Source organism: Jaculus jaculus, chromosome 9 (genome assembly GCF_020740685.1).
Source record: "Jaculus jaculus isolate mJacJac1 chromosome 9, mJacJac1.mat.Y.cur, whole genome shotgun sequence".
Classification (NCBI taxonomy): Eukaryota; Metazoa; Chordata; class Mammalia; order Rodentia; family Dipodidae; genus Jaculus; species Jaculus jaculus.
Window position 1 is genome coordinate 138,793,368 of NC_059110.1, and position 18,509 is coordinate 138,811,876.

Sequence of the window (18,509 nt, forward strand, 5' to 3'; positions counted from 1 at the left end):
CGTTTTATTTTTCTTTGATCCACTATCTCATCCCTCATTCCTATTGCTGTGACCCTCATCCTCCTTTTTATCTTGCTCTTGTACCCCTCTTTTCCCTCTTACCTCATCTCTTTCCCTCCTCTGTCATCCCTTCCCCATCACTTCATCTTTTTTTTTTTTTTTTTTTTTTTTTTTTAGTTTTTCTCTTTTCAGAGAAAACTAGCTCAGGCTGACCTGGAATTCACTATGTAGTCTCAGGGTGGCCTTGAACTCATGGCATTCCTCCTACCTCTGCCTCCGAGTGCTGGGATTAAAGGTGTGTGCCACTACACCCAGCCCATCTCTTCATCTTCTGTTCTTCCATCATCTCATTCCCATCCCTTTCCTGTCTTCTCCTTACCACTCTTATCATCCCCCCTTCTCTGTTATTTAATTCCTTATCCCTCCCCATTGCTTCATCCTTTCTGTCCCTGCTACCACCTCATTTTCCCTTTATCCATATATCACCCCACATTTCATTGCCTTGTCTTCCCTCCTTTCTCATTTCCACCTCCCTTTCCTGTTACCTCATGCTTCTCCTCTCTCACCTCCCCCCCTTTGTTTTGAGGTAGTGTCTCACTCTAGCTCAGGCTGACCAGGAATGTGCTATGTGGTCTCAGGGTGGCCTCGAACTCATGGCAATCCTCCTACCTCTGCCTCCTGAGTGCTGAGATTAAAGATGTATGCCACAACACCTGGCTCAACCCACCATTTCTCCTATCACCTCATTGCTCATTCCCCATTCCCTTTCTGCTCTCTCCTCCTTCCCGTTGTAACCTTATCTCCCTGTCTTGCCACTTTATCCACCTTCCCTGTAGCTTCATACCCCCTCCCCACCACATTATCTCATTATGTTCTCTCACTCTTCGGTCATCTTGTCCTCTAAACCTTATCCAGGCTCTTGGCTATATCCCAGCCTGTTTGTTTCCTCCTCTCCCTTTATGTGCATAGTGTTAGTTGTCCATTTCACTGTAAAGCCATCTCCTGATATCCAGCTCATTGCTTCTATCCTAGGCCCTTGCTCTCTGCATGGAATGCCATCCTTGTTCTCTCCTAGTCCCATCTTGGTTCCCTGAATGGTCTAGATATTCCAGAGTCATGCCAGGTGCCTTCTGTGTGTGAGAGACCCTTCCACAAGCTTCTCCTGGACTCAGCCTCCAGTCCTATCATTATCTCCATTCCTACACAGTGTTAAGTGATCACTGGATGAATGAATTGTATCCTGGAAGCTCCAATCCATTTGTGTGATCTCTCCTATGCCTGTCTCTGTGCCCTTCAGGCCCTTGAAGGCTACTTGCAGCAGGCAGCAGGTTGGCTTCCCTGTATGCTGTGCCTTCCCTAGTGATTCCCCTCAGGGAAGGGTTTCACTCTAGTCCAGGCTGACCTGGAACTCATTCTGTAATTTTAAGCTGGTCTCAAATTCACAGTGATCTTCCTATCACTGTCTCCTGAATTCTGGGATTAAAGGCATGTGCCTCCATGTCCAGCTCCTTAGTGTGTGTGTGTGTGTGTGTGTGTGTGTGTGTATGAGCATGCCATGCATGTGTGTGAAGGTCAGAGGATGGGTCATTTCTCATCTTCCATCATCTTTGAGGTATAGAGTTTCTTGTTCACTGCTATAGATGCCAGGCTAGCTGGCTTGTGAGTTTTGAGATTGTCCTATTTTCATGTCCCCTTTTATTGTAGGCTTGTTGGGATTATAGTCATGGTATATATCCAGCTTTTTGTGGGTTCTGGGGATTTGAACTTGGGTTATCAGGCTTGCACAGTAATTGCTTTGCCCACTGAGTCATATCCCCAGCCCTATTTTAGTTTTTGCTGCCTGGTGAGGATACCAAGTAGGTATAGATGCTGTTGACATGTGTCCTAAGGAGAAAGAGGTCTTGGGATCAAGGCTCAGGGGTTCAGTGTGGCTTATTTGGTGACTTGACATGGGCTTGTAGGATTTGCTGGTTTTAGGGGTATGTGCAACCTCCTTTCATACTGTGTGTTTTTATCCACAGCCAACACTGTGCTTCAGTGCCTGGATGGATGCAAACTTCCTGATAGCAACCAGACTCTGTTGCGGAAGCTTGGGGTAAAGCTTGTACAGCGGCTGGGGCTGACCTTCCTAAAGCCAAAGGTGGCCACTTGGAGGTGGGTTGGGTATAAGCTGGTATCTACCTTATGTGGTGATGGTTGCATGGGCTGATCAGCAAATGCCATCTACTGTGTTTCTTTTTTCTTTAGAGTCTAAAATGATTTTGTAAAAATTAAAAAAAAATTTTTTTATTAACAACTTCCATGATTATAAAAAATACCCCATGGTGATACCCTCCCTTCACCCACTTACCCCTTTGAAACTCCACTCTCCATCATACCCACTCCCTATCTCAATCAGTCTCTCATTTACCTTTTTTTTTTTTTAGGTAAGGTCTCACTCTAGCTCAGGCTGACCTGGATTTCATTATGCAGTCTCAGGGTGGCCTCAAACTCACAGCAATCCTCCTACCCCTGCCTCCCAAATGCTGGGATTAAGGGAGTGCACCATCTCATTTACTTTTGATGTCTTGATCTTTTCCTCCTTTTATGATGGTCTTATGCAGGTAGTATCAGGCACTGTGAGACCATGGATATCCAGGCCATTTTGTGTCTGGAGGGAGCATGTTGTATGGAGTCCTGCCATTCATTTGGCTCTTATATTCTTTCTGCCACCTCTTCTGCATTAGACCCTGAGCCTTGGAAGGTGTGATACAGATACTGCAGTACTGAACACTGTGGTCATTTCTTTCCATCACTATGATACCTTCTGAGTTGTCCAAGGTCACTGCCATCTGAAAAGAGAAGATTCTCAACCAAAAGTGAGAGTAGCATTAATATAAGGGTGTGAACATTAACAGAGGTGTTTACTGGGCAGTTTGATAAGCATAGTATATACATTTGGCCAGACAACAGCAGATGTTACATCCCTAGGGATTATGACTACCCCTGTTTTAAGTTTTCAGTATCAGGGATGTATCCCTTCCCATGGAGTGGGCCTCTAGTCCAATTGGAGGGCAGTTGGTTTCCCCCATAACAGACGTGCCACTTTTGCACCCGTTGGCTCGTTTGGCCTGGCTGGCCAAGGCTTGCAGTGTCCGCTGATAAGTATCTTCACTGGTGATTTCTCTTTCTCCCATTGAACTGCATGCAGAATTGCTTCTTCCATCTTTCTGTCAGCTGGTCTACATGGAGGAGGTTATCAGCTCAGTTCCAGCAAGATTTTTCAGTGGCCTTGCAGCCCAAGTATATGAAGTCTTCAGCAATAGGGTCTTACCATCTATTCCTGGTGGGAAACCAAGGGCTTCAACAATGGCCTATAATGTTTTGGGGGCATCAGGGATCTCCCTGGCCAACAACTCACTGGAAGATATCCCATCCCTGGCACTGAAAATTTTCTAGCAACAATCTACAGCTACTGAGTGTTGCATTGTCCAAAAAAGTAGGATTACATATGTTTTATTTATATCCTCTTAGATTTTGATTAGCTGTCCCTCCACACCTTTCCTTTACTCAATCTCTTCCCCAGACCTCATTTTTGGTCCTTTTCACTCCCAGTAATATATTCTTCTACTTACATATATACAATACCATCCTACTAAGTGCCCCCCTCCCTTCCTTTCTCTTCCCTTTCTATCTCTTTTCTAGCTTACTGGCCTTTGCTACTGAGTTTTTCCTTCTCACACAGAAGCCCGGTCATCTGTAGCTAGGATCCACTTATGAGAGAGAACATGAGACACTTGGCTTTTTGGGCCTGGGTTACCTCACTTAGCATAATCCTTTCCAGATCCATCCATTTTTCTGCAAATTTCATAACTTCATTTTTCTTTACCGCTGAGTAGAACTCCATTGTGTAAATGTGCCATATCTTCATTATCCACTCATCAGTTGAGGGACATCTAGGCTGGTTCCATTTCCCAGCTATTGTGAATTGAGCAGCAATAAACATGGTAGAGCATGTACTTCTAAGGAAATGAGATGAGTCCTTAGAATATACGTCTAGTAGTGCTATAGCTGGGTCGTATGGTAGATCAATCTTTAGCTGTTTTAGGAACCTCCACACTGATTTCCACAATGGCTGGACCAGATTGCCTTCCCACCAACAGTGTAGAAGGGTTCCACTTTTTCCACATCCCCGCCAACATTTATGATCATTTGTTTTCATGATGGTGGCCAATCTGACAGGAGTGAGATGGAATCTCAATGTAGTTTTAATCTGCATTTCCCTGATGACTAGGGATGTAGAACAGCTTTTTAGATGCTTATATGCCATTCATATTTCTTCTTTTGGGAACTCTCTAGTTATTTCCATAGCCCATTTTTTAATTGGCTTGTTTGATTTCTTATTATTTAATTTTTTTGATTTCTTTGTATATCCAAGATATTAATCCTCTATCAGATGTATAGCTGGCAAAGATTTTTTCCCATTCCGTAGGTTGCCTCTTTGCTTTATTCACAGTGTCCTTTGCTGTACAAAATCTTTGTAATTTCATGAGGTCCCAGCAGTCAATCTGTGGCTTTATTGCCTGAGCAATTGGGGTTGTATTCAGAAAGTCTTTGCCAAGACCAATACGTTGAAGGGTTTCCCCTACTTTTTCCTCTAGCAGTTTCAGAGTTTCAGGTGTGATGTTAAGGTCTTTAATCCATTTGGACTTAATTCTTGTGCATGGAGAGAGAGAAGACTCTATTTTCATCCTTTTACAGATACATAGCCAGTTTTCCCAGAACCATTTGCTGAAGAGGCTGTCTTTTCTCCAGTGAGTATTTTTGGCATTTTTATCGAATATCAGGTGGCTGTAGCTACTTTGACTTGCATCTGCGTTCTCTATTCTGTTCCATGGATGTACATGTCTTCTTTTATGCCAGTACCATGCTGTTTTGTTACTATGGCTCTGTAGTATAGGTTAAAATCAGGTATGGTAATACCACCAGCCTCATTTTTGTTGCTCAGTATTATTTTAGATATTTGAGGTTTTTTTGTGATTCCTAATAAATTTTTGGATTGTCTTTTCTATTTCCTTGAAGAATGCCTTTGGAATTTTGATGGGGATTGCATTAAATGTGTCAATTGCTTTTGGTAAGATTGCCATTTTCACAATGTTGATTCTTCTGATCCAGGAACAAGGGATGTTTTTCCATATCCCAGTGTCTTCTACAATTTCTCGCTTGAGTGTTTTATATTTTTCATTGTAGAGATCCTGTACTTCCTTGGTATTTGATGCAATTGTGAATGGCAGTGATTCTCTGATTTCATTCTCTGTGTGTTTGTTGTTAGCATATAGGAATGCTACTGATTTCTGTGTATTTATTTTGTATCGTGCTATGTGGCTGTAGGTGTTTATCAGCTCTAACAGTTTGCTGGTAGAGTCTTTAGGGTCCTTTATATATAGAATCATGTCATCTGCAAAGAAAGATAACTTGATCTCTTCCTTTCCAATTTGTACCCCTTTTATCCCTTTTATGCTCGTCTCTTGCCTTATTGCTATGGCTACAACTTCCAGTACTATATTAAATAAAAGTGGGAACAGTGGACACCCTTGTCTTGTTCCTGATTTTGGTGGAAAAGCTTCCAGTTTTTCCCCAGTTAGTAATATGTTGGCTGTAGGCTGGTCATAAATAGCTTTTATTATGTTGAGATATGATCCTTCTATTCCTAATCTCTGTAGGACTTTTATCATGAAGGGATGTTGTACTTTGTCAAATGCTTTTTCTGTGTCTGCTGAGATGATCATGTGATTTTTGTCCTTCAATCCATTTATATAATGTATTACATTTATTGATTTGTGTATGTTGGACCATCCCTGCATCTCTGGGATAAAGCCTACTTGGTCGTGGTGAATGATCTTTCTGATATATTCTTGTATTCTGTTTGCCAATATTTTGTTGAAAATTTTTGCATCTATGTTCATGAGGGAGACTGGTCTGTAATTTTCTTTTTTTGTTCTATCTTTGCCTGGTTTTGATATCAGGGTAATGCTGGCTTCGTAGAAGGAGTTTGGTAGGATTCCTTCTTTTTCTATTTTATGGAAAAGCTTAAGAAGCAGTGGTGTTAGTTCTTCCCTGAAGGTCTTGTAAAATTCATCAGTGAATCCATCTGGGCCTGGACTTTTTTTATTTGGGAGATTTTTGATAACTGCTTGGATCTCCATACTTGTTATAGGTCTATTTAAGTTATTAATCTCATCTTGATTTAATTTAGGTAGGTCGTATAAATCAAGGAAATCCTCCATTTCTTTCAGATTTTCATACTTAGTGGAGTATATGTTTTTATAGTATGTCCCTATGATTTTTTGAATTTCTCTGGTGTCTGTTGTGATGTTACCCTTTTCATCTCTAATTTTATTAATTTGGGTCTCTTCTCTCTTTCTTTTGGTCAGATTTGCTAAGGGCTGATCAATCTTGTTTGTCCTTTCAAAGAATCAACTTTTTGTTTCATTGATTCTTTGGATTGTCTTTTTTTTTCTTTCTATTTCCCTAATTTCTGCCCTAATCCTTAGTATTTCTTCCCGTCTACTGATTTTTGGTTTGCCTTGTTCTTCTTTTTCCAAGGCTTTAAGGTGAAGTATAGGGTCATTTACTTGCGACCTTTCTAATTTCTTTATTTGTTTATTTTTATTTATTTATTTGAAAGTGACAGACAGAGAAAGAGGCAGATAGACAGATAGATAGATTGATAGATAGATAGTTAGATAGATAGAGAATGAATGAATGGGCGCGCCAGGGCCTCCAGCCACTGCAAACGAAATCCAAATGCGAGCGCCCCCTTGTGCATCTGGCTAACATGGGTCCTGGGGAATTGAGCCTTGAACCGAGGTCCTTAGGCTTCACAGGCAAGCACTTAACCGTTAAGCCATCTCTCCAGCCCTCTAATTTCTTAACACAGGCACTTAAAGCTATAAATTTACCTCTTAGTACTGCCTTCATTGTGTCCCAGAGATTTTGGTATGTTGTGTTCTCATTATCGTTTGACTCTATGAATTTTTTGATTTCCTTCTCGATTTCTTCATTGACCCATTCATCATTTAGTAATGCCTTGTTTAGTTTCCATGATTTTGTTTATGATCTATAGCTTTTCTTGCTATTGATTTGTAGTTTGATTCCACTGTGGTCAGATATAATGCAAGGAATTATTTCAGTTTTCCTGTATTTGTTAAGATTTTCTTTGTGTCCATCTCTCTCTCCCTCTATCTGTCTTTCTCTCTGTGTCTGTCGCTCTCAAATAAATAAATAAATAATTTTAAAATTAAAAAAAAAAAAAAGAGGGGGCTGGAGAGATGGCTTAGCGGTTAAGCGCTTGCCTGTGAAGCCTAAGGACCCTGGTTCGAGGCTCGGTTCCCCAGGTCCCACATTAGCCAGATGCACAAGGGGACGCACGTGTCTGGAGTTCGTTTGCAGAGGCTGGAAGCCCTGGCGCGCCCATTCTCTCTCCCTCTATCTGTCTTTCTCTCTGTGTCTGTCGCTCTCAAATAAATAAATAAATAATTTAAAAAAAAAGATTTTCTTTGTGTCCTAATATATGGTCTATTTTAGAGAATGTTCCATGTGCTGCTGAAAAGAATGTATATTCTGTAGCATTTGGATGAAATGTCCTGTATATATCTTTTAGGTCCATTCCTTCTATGATCTCATTTAGTCCAGATGCCTCTCTGTTTATTTTTTCCTGGGATGACCTGTCAATTGATGAAAGTGGGGTGTTGAAGTCCCCCACTACCACTGTGTTTGGTGTTATCTGTGACCTTAGTTCTAGTAGTGTTTGTTTGATGAATTTGGGAGCACTGATGTTAGGTGCATATATATTTAGGATTGTAATGTCCTTCTGTTCGAGTGTGCCCTTAATCAATATAAAGTAACCTTCCTTATCTTTCTTGACTAATGTTGGACTAAATTATACCTTGTCAGATATTAGGTTAGCAACCCTTGCTTGTTTTCTAGGCCCATTTTCTTGAAACACCTTTTTCTATCCTTTTACCCTAAGGTAAGGTCCATCCTTTGTAGAAAGGTGAGTTTCTTGGAGACAACAAATTGTAGAATCCTGCTTTTTTTTTTTTTTTTTCGAGGTAGGGTCTTACTCTAGCCCAGGCTTACCTGGAATTCACTATGGAGTCTCAGGGTGGCCTCGAACTCACAGCGATCCTCCTTCCTCTGCCTCCCGAGTGCTGGGATTAAAGGTGTGCGCCACCATGCCCAGCTAGAATCCTGCTTTTTAACCCAGTCTGAAAATCTCTGTCTTTTGGTTGGGGCATTGAGGCTGTTGATATTAAAAGATATTATTGAAAGGTGTGTATTTATGTTTGCCATTTTTTTTTGTAGTTCTGGTTCTACCTTTGTTCTCTTGTGTTCACTAGCATTTGAGTATTGTTTTTTCCAGGTTCCTTATATGTGTGCTTTTCCTTCTCTTCGGCATGGGGGAATCTCTTAAGTATTTTTTGTAGAACTGGTTTTGTCTTCAAATACTCCTTTAGCCTGCTTTTGTCATGGAATGTCCTTATTTCTCCGTCTATTTGAATGGATAGCTTTGCAGGATAAAGTAACCTTGGTTGACAGTTGTTATCTTTCAGAACTTGGAATACATCACTCCAAGCCCTTCTAGCTTTTAAAGTTTGTGTTGAGTAATCTGCTGTGATCCTGATGGGCTTGCCTTTGTAGGTAACTGGATTTTTCTCTCTGACTGCTTTCAATATTTTTTCTTTGGTTTGTGTGTTTGGTAGTTTGATTATAATATGGTGAAGAGAGGTTCTTTACAGGTTTTGTCTGGTTGGTGTTCTAAAGGATTCCTCTATCTGCTTTGACACCTCTTTTCCAATTTGGGGGAAGTTTTCTTCTTTGATTTTGTTGAAGATGCCTTCTATGCCTTTGGAGTGAAATTCTTCTCATTCTACTATACCCTGAATTCTTATGTTTGATCTTTTTTTCATAGTGTCCCGAGTATCTTGAAATTCCCATTCATACTTTCCTAATAGTTTGTCTTTCTCTTTGTTGGACTGTATTAGATCTGCTACCTGGTCTTCTAGCTTAGATATCCTGTCCTCTCCTTCATCCATTCTACTGGTGAGATTTTCTACAGAGTGTTTTTTTTTTTTTTTTTTTAATTTCATTAACTTCATTGCTAGTAATTCAGACTGGCTTTTCTTTATTATTTCTATTTCCTTATTTATATCTTGTATTGACTTCTTTATTTCATTAAATTGGTGTTCTGTGTCTTCTTTGATTTCTTTGTTTTCCTCTTTGATTCCTTCTTTGACTTCTTTGAACATATTTACAATCATTCTTTTGAAATCTTTCTCAGGCATTTCCTCTAACTCATTTTCACTGGAAGTCATTTCTGATGCATTAATACTTTTTGGTGGATTTATATTGTCTTTCTTTTTAGTGTTTCTTGTGTTATGTATATATTTTTGCCTCTTGGATTAAGTTAATGCTTGGATTTTCTAGCTAGCTGGATATTCTTAGCTGTATCAATTGATTTTTTGTTATATATCTTCAGGGTAGGAGCTTAAGGTGTTAGGTGTGGCTCTTAAGACTGTCAGAGTGTCTACAAGGGTGTTCCTAGGGGTTGGGTTTGCTTGCTATGGGAGTATTCAAGTAGGCTGAGTGGAACACAATACAGATAGATTCTAAAATATAACTAAACAATGTACACATTCAATGAAAAACGTTACTGAGTATTTATGCAAGAGTAGTTATTATGACAACCATATCTCCTATCAACAAAGGGGTTAAGATTTCTGGTCTGTTGAGGGTTCCAAGTCAGCTTGTGACCAAATGAGACCCTTCCCTGGTGCAATCCCAGTTACCTTTTTGGATGATTTTGGTCTCAGTTATGCATCCCTCTTTGGTGTCCTGTGGGTTCAAGTAGGCTGGCTGGATTCCGGGACCACTGTTCTGTTTCCTGGAGCTGGGCAATGGCTTTTCCTATGGGGCAGGCTGAGCCTGGCAGCTGTGGCCCCACAGACCTGGCACCACCACTGCTGGAGCCCTCGTTGCTGCTGCTGCTGCTGGAGCTGCCACTGCTGCTGCTGCTGGAGCTGGAGCTGCTGCTGATGGATCCACCTCTGCCGCCGCCGCTGTTGCTGCTGCCAGAGCTGGCGCTGCCAATGCCAGAGCCAGAGCCTCTGCTTCTGCTGCCGCTGCCAGAGCAGCTGCTGCCAGAGCCAAAGCCGCTGCTGCAGGGTCCACTTAGGCCTGCCTGTGTGGGCTCTGGATGCCCTGGATCTCTCCTACTTTGGTGCTGCAGTTTTAATTTCGTACACAACTTACTTTTCAGTAAAAGTGTCACAGGCGTAAACAACCATGCTTGTTGCTGGGTGGGATGAGGTGGGGGGAATGTGCCCTGCATGGTGGCTTGGTTTCTGTCCAATGTTTGTCTCTGTGACTTGATGCTTGCTGGTCTTTGGTCACTGAACATCATGGTTTGTGCTTTTCCTATGAGATCTGTGATGCACTCCCTAGTGTCAGTGGCCACATTAGTGAGTCCTTTTCTCCCAGTGACAGTCCTGACAGTATCTTGTGGTAGTTATCTATACCCCAAATTCAGCAGATTAAAGCTGTGGCATTTTTTCCTCAAAGTTTCTATGGGCATGGTTGGGGTGGGGTCAGCTGTTCCTCTGGTCAGAGTCCTATAGTGGTGAAGGGTATTGGCTGATCTTAACTAATTAATTAGAGGGGGGGGGGTAGGGAGGGAGAATATGGATGCTCCAGGACCTCTAACCACTGCAAACAAACTCCAAATGCATGTGCCACCTTGTGCATCGGCTTTATGTGGGTTTTGGGGAATTGAACCTGGGTCATTTGGCTTTGTGGGTAAGCACCTTAGTTGCCAAGTCATCTCTTTAGCCCAGGTCTGCTGTCTTCTTTAGGCTGGGTTGTTAGAGCCAGATAGGCGTTTTGTGACCTTACCTTGGATGTGAGCTTTGGTCACTCTGGCATCCTGATTCTTATGAGTGTTGCTTCTTCCAGGCTAAATGAGGAGGAGGTGCCCCAGACCACCTTAATACTGGCTCCCACCTTTCTGTTCTTCAAGGAAATTGGAGAGCCATTCATTGTTGCAGTTGGCAGCATCAGTGCTGACACTATGCTGCGTTCTGACTCCACAGCCTGTGTGTTTACCCTTAGGAAGCTGGCCTTGGGCTGTGGCCTCAAAGGTTCACTTTGGACGTGTTAGACACCAGGCCTGCATGGAAGTCAGCCCAATCTCACTTTGATAAGAAAAGTGGTATTTTCAAGCTTTCAGTGCCCTGTGCCTGCTTTCTCTTTTGTCCTCATAGTGGCTCACCAGTAGTACCACATTCCCTCTTTCCAAACGGAGGCAGGAACTGTGCAGAGTTATGTTGCTAAGTAGTTTTTAGATGGCCCAACCCCTTTATAGTACATCCAGGGAGAAATGTTGTATGCCTTCCTTGCTGGGCAACAGGGCCACGGTGTGGGGGATCTTGTGAGCAGTATTCAAGTACACTCTACAGGAGCCAGTGATTGATGAGATGTGCCATGAATAAGGAGCATCCCTGTGGCCTGGGTAAAGGTCAGAAGGCCAAGCAACTAAGGAAGATAGCCACCTGCTTGTAAATAATTTCTGCCATGTGTACACTGTGGTCAGGCTCTACCCTTGTCTTTCTGCCATGAAGCTTTGCTGTGGGCAGGACTGTTCAGAATTAGGATATACCTCTGTGATATAGGCTGACTTTTTCTGAAGTTTGTTCTGATAATAGCACTTTGGTGCTCTTCCTTTTCCTCCTGTCTGTATAGTGTGTGGTATTTTCATAGGCATTATTTATGGTTCCAAGATGAAGAGTTCACCAATAAACTTATTTTTAGGGTCAGTTGTGCCAACTGACCTTGAGAGTACTTTTTTCCATGTAGGTATCAGCGTGGCTGCCGGTCATTGGCTGCTAACCTGCAGCTGTCTGCCCATGGTAGGAGCAAACAGAAGCTGCTGTCTGACAGTGTGACTTCGGATGGTGATGAGGACTACGATGTCCCAGAGGGGGTGGAAAGTGTCATAGGTAAGTGAGATCTGCAGCAGATGTCATGTATGCCCACTTCTGGGACATGGTTTAGGCCATCCCTCTCTTTGCCTACCCACCCCTTTTTTTCTTCTGGTGACCTGTGTCACTTTACTGAGCATATGGCTGCTGACTTGACCTCTCCATGGATGTTCACTCCAGGTGCCCCAGATATTCCATTGGCTCTTAGCTCTTCCACAACATTCAACCAGACCCACGAACTGCTCCCTCTGGATGTCTCTGGGAAAGCATAACTCCCAAGGAAACTGAGGTTCAGGTCTCCACACCCTTCCTTTTTGAGCAAGCATACTTTGCTCAGGGACCATCTCAAGCCCCTTTAGGTCCCTACACCTTGCAGGGATATCTTGACCCTGTGCCTCTTTGCCCAGCATAGAGGCTGCTGCACAGGTGGCCAACCATCAGCAGAGCCTCATATTGAGGTCAACCTTGGACTGGCTGTTACTCACTCATCTTTTCTGCCTAGGCTGGATGAGGTATTATGTCACTACTTCCCTCTTGTGGGGATCCTGGCTTGGAGGTTCAGGGACAGTTGACTCTACCCCTTCATTGTTTTCTGTCCACTCACACCCACTTGGATCCCTTCAGGTCAGGTTTTCTCCTAGACTTGTCTATATGTAGTGTCCATACTAACTCCTTGATCATTGTGGGTATTGATCTCATGGCCAGCCCTCACTTGTGTTTGATCCTTTCCTTGACCCCTAATGCCTTTGGGGCTCCCCTTTCTTAGTTGATGTTAATAGCACCTGTCTTGGGTTTCTTCAAGCTACTCTGAGCTCCAAAGTCCCAGATTGAGCTCTCTCTGCCTCTTCCCCGTTGCCCACCTGCCCCAGGCACATTCCCTTCCATTTTTCTTACCCAAGACCACCCAGTATGCTGACTTATTTTCTCTGTCCACAGTGTAGCTTTTTTCTCTATGTCAGTTCATAGGCTTGCCCTCTGACCAAGGTTTAGGGTCCCTTATTGTGTAACCTGGGATGACTTTCTAACTGTCTCTGGGTGGCCACAGAGGGCTCATCTGCCTCTGAGAAACCCTTCCCAGTTGGTTTAGTGTTTCTGGACTTATTCTCCTATGGCTTGGGGAGGCCCTTGCCCTTGTCCTCCATCTGGGGAGAAATGCTACTCCCTTTTGACTGCCCTGATGGGCTATAGTCTCTTGTTGGGAAGTGAGAGAAATGAGCTTCCTGTGGTTATTTAAAAACAGGGGAGGACATGCTTTTTATTATAATTTTAATTAAGACTCTTAGTTGGACATGGTGAGCATGTTTTTTTTTAATTGCATATATATATTTATTAGAGAGAGAGAGAGAGAGAGAGAGAGAGAGAGAGAGAGAAGGGAGAATGGGCATGCCAGGGCCTCCAGCCATTGCAGATGAACTCCAGCTGCATACACCCCTTGTGCATCTGGCTTATGTGGGTACTGGAGAGTTGAACTAGGATCCTTTGGTTTTTCAGGCAAATGCCTTAACCACTAAGCCATCTCCAGCCTGGTGAGCATGCTTTTAATCCCAGCATTCAGTAGTTAGAGGTAGGAGGATCACTGTGAGTCTGAGGCTAGCCTGGAACTACAGAGTGAGTTCCAGGTCAGCCTGGGCTAGAGTGAGACCCTATCTTGAAACCCTTCCCCAGCCCCACAAAAATTAAGACTTTTTCCTCTATCCCTTTCCTTTCCTCTCTGTTCTCTTCCTAGACAGGGTCTCATATGTACTCCAGGCTGTCTTTCAACTTGCAGTTCTTCTGCTTTAACCTCCTGAATGTTGGGGTTATAGTCCTGTGCCACCATACTCTATAAAAATTAAGATTCATTTTATCTAGAAGTGGTGCCACACGCCTTTAATCCCAGCACTCGTGAGGTAGAGGTGTAGGAGGATTGCCATGAGTTCAAGGCTACCCTGAGACTAACATTGAATTTCAGGTCAGCCTGGGCTAGAGCAAGATCCTACCTTGAAAAACCAAAAAAGTAAAAAAAGGGGGGTTTGGAGGGATGGCTTAGTGTTTAAGGCATTTGCCTGTGCAGCCAAAGGACCCAGGTTCAATTCCCTAGGACCCACATAAGCCAGATGTACAAGGGGCACATGTATCTGGAGTTCGTTTGCAGTGGCTACAGGCCCTGGCATGCCTATTCTTTCTCTGTTTCTCTTCTCTTCTCTCTCTCTCTGTGCTTACAAATAAGTAAATAAAATAAAGAGTTTTTGTTAAAAAATTAAGATTTCTTTTTAAAAAATACAGTTTTAAAATATTTATTTGATGGAGAGAGATGGCTTAGTGGTTAAATGCTTGCTTGTGAAGCCTAAAGACCCGGTTCGAGGCTCAATTCCCCAGGACCCATGTTAGCCAGATGCACAAGGGGTCACACGTGTCTGGAGTTCGTTTGCCCTGGCTGGAGGCCCTGGCACACCCATTCTCTCTCTCTCTCTCTCTCTCTCTCTCTCTCTCTCTCTAGCTGCCTCTTTCTCTATCTGTTGCTCTCAAATAAATAAATAAATAAATATAAACAAACAAAAAAATTAAAAACAATATTTATTTGAGAGAAAGAGATGGGGGAGAGTTTTGGCATGTCTGTGCCTCTAGCTACCGCAAACATATTCCAGATACATGTACCACTTTATGCATCTGGCATTATGTGGATGCTTGGGAATTGAACCCAGGCTGTCAGGCTTTGCAAGCAAGTACCTTTACCACTAAGCCATCTTTCCAGCCTTTCTAAAAACATTTTTATTTATTTATTTGATAGAGAATGTGTGTGTGTGTGTGTGTGTGTGTGTGTGTGTGTGTGTGTGTGCGTGCGTGTGCGCGCGTCAAGGCCTCTTGTCATTGCAAGCCAACTCCAGAAACATGTGCCACTTTGTGTATCTGGATTTATGTGGGTACTGGGCTGGTAGGCTTTGCAAGCAAGCCACTTTAACTATTGAGGCATCTCCTCAGCTACCATAAGATTCTTTTTTCTTTGGTTCTTCGAGGTAGGGTCTCTCATTCTAGCCCAGGCTGACCTAGAATGCACTATGTAGTCTCAGGGTGACCTCGAATTCACGGTGATCCTCCTACCTGTGCCTCCCAAGTGCTGGGATTATAGGTGTGAACCACCATGCTCAGCTTCACCATATTAGTAATGTTGTTTCTGTAATGTGTCTTTGGAGTGATGTGTGAGATGGGTGGTGTGGGCTATGTGTAAGCCAGAGGATTAAGAATTTATCAAGGCTGATGGTTTGTGTTCTGGTTTTTGCAGAGCAGCTGCTGGTTGGGTTGAAGGACAAGGACACTGTGGTGCGGTGGTCTGCAGCTAAAGGGTAGGTATAGGTCCTCTAGGTGAGGGTAGGTGCTGAGTGCTCTAGTTGAGGGGCAGATGTGTGTCTCAGTATTGCCTCTTCAGGCTTTAAAAACTTTAATGGGGGATGGGGAGATGGTTCAGTAGTAAAGGCACTTGCTTGCAAAACCTAGGTTCAGATCCCCAATACCCATGTAAAGCCAGATGTACAAACTGCACATGCATTATTTGCAGTGGCAGGAGGCCCTGGCATGCCAATGTTTTTCCCTTTTTTTTAAAAAAAGATTTATTTTTACTTAATTATTTATTAGAGACCAAGGAGGGAGGGAGGGAGAGAGAGAGAAAGAAAGATAGAGTGAGAATGGGTGTGCCGGGGCCTCCAGCTACTGCAAACGAACTCCAGATGCATGTATCACCATTTGCATCTGGCTTATGTGGGACCTGGAGAAGCAATCCTGGGTCCTTAGGCTTTGCAGGCAAGTGCCTTAATTGCTAACTCTCTAGCCTTTTTTTCTCGTTCAAGTAAATAAAGTATTTTGAAAGGAAAAAAACAAAACACCCAAACTTTACATGGGGCTGGGGAGATGACCCAGTGCCTGAAAGTGCTTGCTGAGCAAGCATGATGACCTGTGTTTGGATCTCCAACACCCATGTAAAATGCTGGCGTAGTGGTGTTTGCTTATATAATCCCAGTGCTGGGGAGGCAGAAACTAATGGCTCTGGCCAGCCAATCTATTAAGCTGAATCTGTGAGTTCTAGGTTCAGTGAGAGACTTAATTTCAAAGAGGAAAAGCAATAAAGGAAGACAACGTTATGTCACTGGCCTCCACCTGAGTGTGTGTACACATGAACTTACAGCATATACATATACATGCCCAAAATAACTTTAAATGGGTTTACACAGGTTTTCAAATAGAGTTACTGCTTTATAATGCATGTTTAAAGATAATTACTGAGCTTGATGTTTAGGCTCCCTGTAGGTTATGAGGCTGTGTATAGTGGATTCATACAAAGGTGAGACCCTATTTGGAGAAAATATAGTGGGACAGATCTGCTTTTTGCCCACAGGTTCCCTGGGATGTCCTGTTCAAATGTCCTAAAGCATCCTATGGGCTGAAGGGGCTGCGATGGACTTCCACATTTATGTCAGCAGTAGATGTTTCTTGGTCCACGTCAGCCTGGCTGAGTATGATGGACAAATAAATGCACAGTGAGAAAAGTTAGGAGGATCATTTTTTTTCTGGCCTGACTTCAGTCCTCTGGACTTCCTCTGTGTAGGGCCTGTGCTAGTCTCCTACGGAAGTGGAATAGTCCAGCCAGGTGGGAGGGCTTGGGTTGGAGCATCAATTGTCTGGTGCTTGGGTGTGTCTCATGATCATTGATGGGCTCAGTGTTCACATTAATATGGAGAGAGGGACCACACACCTTTATCCCCATGTCTGAGGATTCACTTGTCTTATCCCTGACATGATGAGGGTTGGTTGCTGAGTTAGATTTGAAGCTTGCCTTTCTGTTCTCTGGGGAACAGGAGACCTGCTCAGGATGATGATCATCACATGTTGTTGATGGACTGTTGCTTTTCTTTTTCAGAATTGGTAGAATGGCTGGAAGGCTTCCCAGGGAGCTGGCTGATGACGTAGTGGGTTCTGTGTTGGACTGTTTCAGGTATGTTCTCAACTTCAAGGACAAACTAGTGGCTTTTCTTTTGTATGTGCTATTACATTTTTTCAATTAAGCTATTTATAAGAACCCCAAAACCTGTTTTTCCCTTTTCAATTAAACTTGAGAACTCCAGTTATCAGGTTTGTTGCTCTTTTGACAGCATCATGTATTTAGAACCCTAAGGAAGAAGCTAAGCCAGTATTGAACCCATGCATGTATAGATTTTCATTTTTCTGGCCCACACTGTGGACTGAGCATCTGGGTTGAGGGAATGTTCTGGATCTGTCCCTATCATGGGTTGTTAGTTAGTATGGCCACCTGGGTTTGAAGTTGAATTAAATTGTAATGAATTGAAGCTTTTTTTTTTTTTTTTTAAATTCTGGGTTTGAGAGGTACATGGCCTATGTATGATGAGGTATGAATGGCTGTGAGTCTGAGCCTGCAGACTAGTATAGCATGCCTGTAGGTAGAAACATTGGTTTTATTCCCTTCTCAGGGATTGCTATTTTCTGTGTGATATCTTCTAGGTTTTGGAAGCAGAGTATTATGAAGGGGTGTCAGTTTAGTCCAGGCCTCTACTTTATGGTGGCAGTGCTGTTCTGGGCCTATTACCCAGTGTGTCTGTGACTGACTGGCATAAAGTGGGTTGTCAGAACTTTGGGTATTCTGGTGTATGCTGCTTGGTCTCTAGAGATATCTTCTTTAGCAGCCTGGGTCGACTTCCTTCTGGAGCAGGCCCTTCCTTACTTAGCCTCTGGCTGTTCAGTGACAGTTTGTGGTGTGCAGGAGACAGTATGTCAGACACTGCTTATCTTTTTTGGGATGATGCTACATGCAGTAAAATATGCCTAATAGAAAATACTTTTCATATTGGGACTGCTCTGTAGAGTGTTGGGAAGAGAAATATGTACAGGTTCTTTTCCTAAGATTCTGAAACTTTGTTTTAGGCCTTGTCCCTGAATTTCTTTCTGGAGGTGATGGGGGTGGGTATACTGGTGATGCCCTAAGTGCTGTATCTTGCTTTCTGGCTTCTGAGGGCAGCTAGGTCATTATCTCCTTCCTCTTTTTTTGGGGGGGTGGTAGGGTTTCACTCTAGCTCAGGCTGGCCTTGAACTCATAGCAATCCTCCTACTTCTGCCTCCCAAGTGCTGGGATTAAAGGCATGTGCCACCACACCGGCTTTAGTTCTTCTTTTTGCTGTCCTAGAGAGCAGAGGTTTGGGAAGGGTTTGGATCCCACAGCCCTCCAGCCCACCCTGTACATCCTTGCCCAAGCTCAGGTGTGTGCTTTGGTTTTTTTCTTAGGTTGTTTCTGCATCCCCTTGTTCACTTAAGAGTTTTTTTTTAATTATATTTTTAAACAATTTTATTTATTTGAGACAGAGAGAGATATAGAAATAGGCAGGTAGAGAGAGAGTGAGAGTGAGAGAGAATGGGTACACCAGGGCCTCCAGCCTCTGTAAACCAACTCCAGATGTGTGTGCCCCCTTGTGCATCTGGCTTACATGGGTCTTAGGGAATCGAACCTGG

The 18,509-nt window shown here is 43.1% G+C and overlaps 1 protein-coding gene across 1 annotated transcript in view; it reads left to right on the forward strand.

The window, feature by feature from the left end:
• Positions 1–18,509, forward strand: part of Tbcd (tubulin folding cofactor D) — a 197,122-nt gene that overhangs the window by 57,819 nt on the left and 120,794 nt on the right. Inside the window, exons 9-12 of the mRNA XM_045159196.1 lie at positions 2,022–2,154; positions 11,893–12,035; positions 15,280–15,340; positions 16,909–16,983. Coding sequence (XP_045015131.1) covers positions 2,022–2,154; positions 11,893–12,035; positions 15,280–15,340; positions 16,909–16,983 — 412 coding nt within the window. The remainder of the gene's footprint in view (positions 1–2,021; positions 2,155–11,892; positions 12,036–15,279; positions 15,341–16,908; positions 16,984–18,509) is intronic.